This window comes from Amblyomma mixtum, chromosome 10 (genome assembly GCF_055824585.1).
Source record: "Amblyomma mixtum isolate Tamu chromosome 10, ASM5582458v1, whole genome shotgun sequence".
NCBI lineage: Eukaryota > Metazoa > Arthropoda > Arachnida > Ixodida > Ixodidae > Amblyomma > Amblyomma mixtum.
The window spans coordinates 25,203,820-25,211,820 of record NC_143021.1 but is presented as its reverse complement, the minus strand read 5'-3'; the positions used below and the strand labels follow the sequence as shown (position 1 = coordinate 25,211,820).

The window sequence follows — 8,001 nt, the reverse complement described above, 5'->3', positions numbered from 1 at the left end:
TTGTTTGTGAGTCGTACGTTAGCTCATCTCTAAAGTACTATGTCTACTAACCCCTTTAAGGAAGACATTTAAAGCAAATTGCAGTTTTCCAGCTTTGATTTCGTTTTGTTCTGTCCGCAAAGCTTATAGTTTCAATGAAAACTGAGCGTTTATAAGCTTGGCAATGTTAAAGTTGTCGCTGCCGCATGTCGTTTTCCTCCCGAGCAGTTAAGTGAATCATTTCGTGTTGAAAGACGAGAGGCACTCAGAGGCGGGACCGGGCGAATTCCTGGGGCTCTATGTCTCTTGTCTTTGCGCGTTTCACGCCGTGTAGCACGGTGACCAACTGGCACACCTGAGAGAGAGAGAGAGAGAGAACTTCAATGAATAAAGGAGAGGCCTGCATGGTTAGGGGCCTGGCATAGAACTCCAGGTGAGGGTGGAAGAAGAGGGTAAGAAGAGAGAAAAAGAGAAAAAATGGCTGAGGCTTAACTTGGTTAAGCCTGGAGAATGCGAAGCATCATCGTGTCGCGTAATTTGGAGGCGCACAACCACAGCGACGACGCGAGGTGGGCCCCGTTTCTCCACTGTCGTGGCGTCAACGTGTCACGTGGTGTGACGTCATGTATCACATGATTTGGAGGCGCACAACCACAGCGACGGCGCCAGGTGGGCCCCCGTTTCTCCACTGTCGTGACGTCATCGTGTCACGTGGTGTGACGTCATGTATCACGTGATTTAGAGGCGCACAACCACAGCGACGGCGCGAGATGGGCCCCCGTTTCTCTACTGTCGTGACGTCATCTTGTCACGTGGTGTGACGGCATGTATCACGTGATTTGGAGGCGCATAACCACGGTGAAGGGCTGGAGTGGTAGCTAAAGTAGTATGCTTCGCATAAAAAGAAAGACGACGTGAAGCATACTGAACACGCACGCACTCACAAACACACGTGATTATCAAAGGATGTCCACTAAATCCATGTCCCTAAGAAACACTAACAATGTTTTGTCCCTTGCGTAGCTGAAGTCGCATCACTCCAGTCATAGGACATGCTCCAGGTACACAGGGCCGTCTTGACGGAGTCCTCAAGCCCATAACAGTGCTTTGCGATGGGGTCTAAAGATTTGGCAGCGGCATATCAAGAGCTCAAGGTTCTCGCGCACACCACTTGTCGAGCACAGAGGGCTACTTGAGGCACCAATTTTATAAAGATAGAATTTAGTGAAGGCAACATCGAGACGAATTCGGTGCAGGCAATTACGATCACGTCTATCTATATTGCATGGCATGCGAAATTCACAAGAGAGGTCGATGCGAAGAAGGGGTCTGTATTAACGCTGCGGATCACACCACAAAGAGCTTTGCATCTGCCGGGGTTTTACAGCCAGAAGTCTCGCGCCATCACTACGAGTAAAAGGTATGGGTAGGAGCAAGGGTTTGTTGCTATGCGCCGACCTCGCTGCACCGTCAGCACGATCGTTGCCTGCGAGGCCGCAGTGAGCGGGTAAATACTGAAGCAGAATACGGTGACGTAGCTCACAGGCCTCAGTGTGTAGTCTGTTCAAATCATTGACGATCTGCTCCTGAAGGCTTCCTGAGGAGTTTATCTCTTGTATTGCAGCGCGAGAGTCGCTGACCCTGTTAGCGGCTGTAGAATGTAATTAAATGCTGTTCGCAGAGCAGCCAGCTCGGTAGCAGTAGTCGAGGTGCTGCGACTGAGGGTGCGTTCCAATACTCCCAAGTAGACGTCTACATAGAAGTCTTGCCGGACAGCGGCCATTTTGAGACTCGCTCCATTTTGCACGAAGCCGTCCAAGAAGACTGCTTCGCCGAAGTCCACATCGATGCAGGCTAACTTCCTGTCTAAAGATGGCGGAGCAGTTGGTGCAGTCAGAGCTGAGTGAGCCGTGCTCTTGGCGGGCACTGGAGCCCGGAGACGCACCATCTTTCAAGTGTCAGTCATTCCGTTAAGTTGATTTTTTATAGGAACTGGTGGCAAATAAAGCCGTCTTTGTGGACCTACGATTATATTTGTGAATCGAGCGAGAGGAAATCGTGCGCATGAGATCGTCTCCTATGCAGGTGAGATCGTCTGCTGAAGCGGTAGCGATGAACGCACCATTATTGCAGAAAAAATAAAATAAAATAAGAACTAGCAAACTACTAACAGCGCGTTTTTAACTTGTTTTATTAAGAATTTTTAAGAACATAGGAATGCAACTATTCCCAAATGTTAGTTCAGTTTATGTGCCGCAAGGTGGCGCGTGAAGTAGACACGTTCCAATATGTAGACATGTAGACGGCTTCCTAGACATCACACTAGACGTCTTGTCGGACGTCTAGAGAATTGGAACGCACCCTGAGTGTCTCTGATATTGTGGTGCGCGTTGACAAAATCGATACGCCATTCGGTCATGAGATGGATGGGACAGAGCCATCAGTGTACACGTGGCGGTACGCACTGTAGCAACCATAAATGTGCTCAAGAGCAAAGTATTTAAGGGCAGGATCTGGGGTGTTTGTTTTTTCTCGTTTAATGCCAGGGACTGTGGTCTTGATTTGCCATGCTGCGTACCTTCAAGCTTCGGAGGAGTTTGTAACACAGCGCTGGTACTCTGATGTGAGAAAGTCAGAAATGTCCTCTATACAGTATTGTGCGAGTGGATGGTTAGGTACACGAGCCACAAACCGCAGCTGGGCACGAAGGAGCTCCTGCGTTAACAATACTGATGCAGATAGACGTCTTCTCTCTGCTCCAGTACCCACTGTGGAGGTGTTTTCAGGAAGGCCGAGGCAGATTCGCTATGCTTTAGCATGCATAGCTTCTAGAATTTTGATATTGCTTAGCGAAATACCCTTAAGAGCTGGAAGACTGCAGCTCAAAAGACCTTTACAGAGAGCGCCACGCAGTCGTGGTAATGAAGTTGTAGATTAGCCTTTTCCTGATTGTGGAAAGCATACAAAAGATAGAGGCGTAAGAGCAGAGCTTGATTTTCAGCTGTTGCACATGTGAGGACCAGCACAGTGACATGTCAAACTTCACGCCCAGGAATTTATGGCTTATGACGCACGGTATTGGGGTGCCAGCAACTTTCAGCACGTAGCGCGAAAGATGGCGCCTCTAGAATACAATTACTGAGATTTTTTTCTGGCGACATGGTGATACCATGCTTACTTACAAATGATGCGGTGCAGCTTTCACGTAGTGGACAGTCAAGAGCCCAGCATAATCGCTCTCCTGGTACGACGGCTGCTCCTGGTGGGTCTTTTCCATTTGCAGTCTCAGTAAACATTTGCGGGTGAAAACCAAGAGCGAGAAAGGCTGCTCGAACCACTTTCAGGCCTGTAACTACTGCTGTTATATCACATTGGGCCCCCCATGCAGGACGTTCTTTGTGAAAGACAATTTTTACGGCGATGTCAGTTGCTCACTTCAAGCCTAAATGTTGGTGTCTTGCGGTGGAGCACGTGATCTCGTGACATCTGCGCCCTATGTAACCTTGAGTGACGTCAACAGCAGCCAGAGCCTTCTGTGCTCTTTCTGCAGGGGCGTTGATGTCGCCTCTTACTTGAATCGCTAAAAATAAAAGCACCAATCGTAAAAGCACCAAAAGCTGCGCCTGTCAAACGCACTAAAAGAAGACATAATCATGGTATGTGGGGTTTAATATCAAAGCGACGCATCGGCTTTGAGGGACGCCGTAGAGAAGGGCTCCGGACCCGCGAGCTTATGATCGGCAGTCTATTTCAAAAGCACTGAGCCATGAGGGTAGGTAATGAAAACAATACTAATTATCAATATTTTTCTTTTGTGCGCTTATGACGGCCGTCATCGGGGGCTCTAGTCTCGTGCTTTTGTGGCATTGTTAACGCCATCTCTATGTAATTTCAACGATTTTCTATAGATACTGAACGGGTGGCTGGAAAACCAGAAAAATTGTGCTTCTTCACAATTCGTATGTCATATTGCCACCAGGTGGCCCCAAGCAGCATCAAAAAGACAAGGCGGTGAAAGTTGGCTCAGGCACCCTGGGCTTGGCGACTTTACATCCCTCCGCAGGGAAAATGTTTAGTTCGTAGCTGTCTGAGGTAGAACTGAGAATGAAAAAAAGGACAGGTTGAGGCAAAAAAATATAAAGAGACCGTGATACCTCTTCACACTCATCTGTATATCTTTTTAACTAATGTATTTGCAGGAACTTCAAAGCAAGTAAGGTGGAGCCTTTCAGCTTATGCTGATTGCCGAATCGTATTATTACACAATGCTTCCAGACTCTGCAACTTTCTCTGCTGTGATCTATACATTCAGAGGCAGCTTCGCAAGGAAGCTAGCTAGTGGTGCAACATTTTTCTAAACGTCGGCCACTTTTACACCTTCCTTGCGTTACGCGGCGCTTGTCGCGCAACGCAGCCGCTCCTTTGTACCGAGTGCGCACAAATTTCTTATGTGCCGGGATGGTTGCATAAGATTCAGTGCGCCGCCTAACCAATGTTTGCCTAATGTGATATGAGTGACTTGAACCATTTTGTTTTAGTGCGCCCGCGTTTTTGTGCCAAGCGCGAGACACTCCTGGAAACCCTGAGTGGACTGAGTGTTCCCGTAGACGACGTCTCACGCATCGTGTATACTTAGGACTCCAGAACGAAAGGAGGATTATGTCATGATCACTACTGCAGTGTTTAGAGGACACTGGCCGTATGGTTTAGTGATAGGGACGCAATCTCTTAAATCAGTGACTACGGCGGAGCAGTTGCCAAAAAGCCTCTGTAAGGCAAATCACGCTTGTATAAGCACCACCTCCACCACCACCCACCGCGAAATCACTATGGTAAAATATTTCTTTTTTTTTTCGGTTCTTAAACAAGCGATGTTTGGAGACACGCATTGCTGCGTGGTGACCGCTTCTCCGTGACACTCGCATCGCCCGCCCATGAGCTCTCAGTTGCGGTGCCTTGAGCCTTCACTTCAGGCTTGAGTTGGCATTCGCTGCTCAATAAGGCCATGGTTTGACATTTATCAGTGCTTCTCGGTTCATCCTGCAAATGGAGAAGGATCGTGGGTAGAGAAATATAATTCAGTCCTCCTACGCTCAGCACAAGAACAGAGGACTGAATCTTACGACTAAAAAAGCAGCAATCGTTTCAAATAGCTGCTCAGTGTACTTAATTTTGCTACGTGCCAAATACGAAGGTGCAATCGATGCCTCCCGAAATTCTCATAGCGTAATCTGCGCGTAGCAGGACGACGGAAATGAATGTGTTAGGATAACAATGTCGTAAAAGGCAACGAAGAAAATGGAAAACCTGGGATGAATTTTTTGTCATGATCATGGTTTTTTATTGTTTTAGCCAGTTTTTCCGCGGACACATTACTGGTGCTTAAATTAGCCAGCACCCCTCTTTTTATTGCCATTGTGAAAAGTTGATGCCCGCGAATAGCCAATGGAGGCTGCCCCAGGGTTGCAGGTTGTGCCCCCCTTCTTTAGGTTTTGACACCACTTCTTGATGCTCGCCACTGACGAGTAGCAGAGTTATTAAACTATTTTTCAGCATCAATTTTCTCAACATTACACTGAGGGAAAGCTTACGGCACTGCACTTCATCCAGCATGGAGAGGCAAACCTCGAAGAAATGCTCTGAAATTTCCCATACCAACCAAACATGGAAATTCCACTTGCGTTAAATTTATTGAAGTGAAAAAAGCCCTACTGAAATATCTTAATCTGCACACAGAGGAGACCGTCGCACCACAGCTAACGAAGCCGACGCAGAACCCACATTTTGGGCCCAACACTAGCCAAACCAGGTACGAAACCTCGACTTCTCGAAGTTCTCGCACCGAATGAAGTGCTCTCTAAGGAACTTGCATCAGCCATGGCACCAGTTTTTCTATTAGGTAATATTGATAAACTTTTTCCTCCACTGTCGTAGTAAGTTAGTAAGTTCGACACGATTTTTTGCCCTTCACAGAACATGACAGCGCTCGCGAATGCATTTCATGTGAACGATAGACACTATGTGCTACGTCGCACGCTTTGGGCTCATCGGAAGCGCCTTTCTTCAAAGAGGCTCGCAAATAACTGAGAAGTTATCATTCCTGAGGGCCCCCAAAAATCAAATAAATGCACTCTCTCTCGCGGTGCACACAAATTTTCGCAAGAATCGCACACGTCAGGTGTGGGCGACACTGTGGCAAATTCATGGTGTTTCTGGCTGATATTTGTCTGCTATTAAAGATTAAGGCAGGAAATGATCGTGAGATATGTGTATTAGACTGTATGCTTGGTTCTCAAGCACGGCAGCGAGCTTTTGGAGTAACATTACGGAAGGAGCGGAAAGCATTTAGTTTCGCAACACACGTCGAGAAGCGATATCTTTTTAGTGGATGGCAGTAAAGTGAGTTAGTATTAAAAGTGCACGTGGAATATATGTCTTTCTCAGATGTTTGTGCTATTTACCTTTAAAATTAATTAGGAAATCTGTCAGTATTGGTTCTCCTTGCAGATAATTTCATGCAATTTTTACTCTTTTGATCAAGCAATTTTAAGAGGCCGTACTCCTAGTGTTACTACTACGGTCTACGCGGACACTGCGAAGTCAATTTCAGCGCGTGCTAATTAAGAATAAATGGTTTCACATTATGTCTTGGAGCCCAGTTAAAAAACCCGGACGGGTTTTGCTGCGTTTAACATTATGCGCAATCCATAACACCCAGCAGTGGACTAGCCGCTCGTATGCTATTGAAGAAGACCTGTGTAGCCCTATTGAAGAAGACCTGTTGCCGGTCCTCCTGAGTGAAGTGTGGTCCTGATTGTTAAAGTGTGCGCCAGCGGCATCCACACTTCCAAAAATGACCATTTCTTACATGTACCGAAAGTTTAGATAGGATTAATTACTAACTTCCAATTGTAATGTATTTGCGACCCTTTTCATGGCAATTACGCCACACAGGAAAGAACAAATATACCACCAAAGATATCTAAAATAGAAAGTCAAAATTATGCTTTGTACCTGTGCACTTACCGCAATAATTTCCTCAGAATCCATGACTCCCAGCTTTCTCCAGAGTTTAATGAAGGAGCCGTGGATATGAGTGACGTCTGCTGGACGCTGTCGGTGCTCGCCTGAAATTTTATCATGCATAGAGATCAGCGTTCTCGGAAATTTATTCATGAGGGAAGGCAAGAAAAAGATAATCAGGCTCTGATGTCTAACGCAAGTTAAAAGTATAGAAGAGCAAGAATGCACTGCGTGCACATCACGTGATTTCAAGAGTGTAGACCCACGCGGCGCTCCTCTTTTGGCATACTGAGCCACAGCTGTCGTGGTGACCGTCAGATACCAATCATGTGCAGTTTTCAGTCGCAAGATTAAGGTGCAATAAGACTGAAATTCCTAGAATGTTATTCCGTTATTATGATTTACTATGCATTACTAGCACTACCATTTAGTATTTTGTAATCCTTTTATTCAGCAGCAAACTGCAATATAAGAAAAAATCGTGTAGGAGGACAAAATCAATACAAAAATATGATAGCATCTCAAATATTTATTTATATCTGAAGTAGCCTCGAAACATAGGTGCTGATGTATCTTCTGTGCACAATTTCTTTTCATATCATGAATTTATAAGGCATGGTGAGAGCGATGTAGCATAGATACGATATTGCTACGTGACGGGAAGCCGATGAAGCGAGAACGACATGAGAAATGACGATGGAATAATTTAATGGCGGTGGCCTTAGCGCGAGCGCTCCGTGCCGCACCACTGCCCTCATTGTCGTCTTCTTGTTCTTGACACTATAATAAAGTTGAACTTTTAAATCATCCATTGTCGAGCCGGGCAGCCTGTACAAAATTATGACATATATTTTCGCCGCCAGAGTCTCACATTTACTTTTATAAGCTAAGTCAGGAGGACTCATGGCTGAGGTGCAATCTTGCATCAAGAACTTAGAATATTCAAGTGTGTAAAACTTGCGAAATTTTTTTAAGGATGTACTGGAGCCGCTCCTGAAG

General features: G+C 46.0%; 1 protein-coding gene across 1 annotated transcript in view; it reads right to left on the bottom strand.

Moving 5' to 3' along the window:
* Nucleotides 1–244: 244 nt before the first annotated feature.
* LOC149325408 (sodium-coupled monocarboxylate transporter 2-like) overlaps nt 245–8,001 on the bottom strand; it is a 52,889-nt gene continuing 45,132 nt past the window's right edge. The window contains exons 14-15 of the mRNA XM_089564268.1: nt 7,006–7,106; nt 245–334 (exon numbers count right to left, since the gene is read on the bottom strand). Of these exons, the coding sequence (XP_089420394.1) occupies nt 245–334; nt 7,006–7,106 (191 nt within the window). The remainder of the gene's footprint in view (nt 335–7,005; nt 7,107–8,001) is intronic.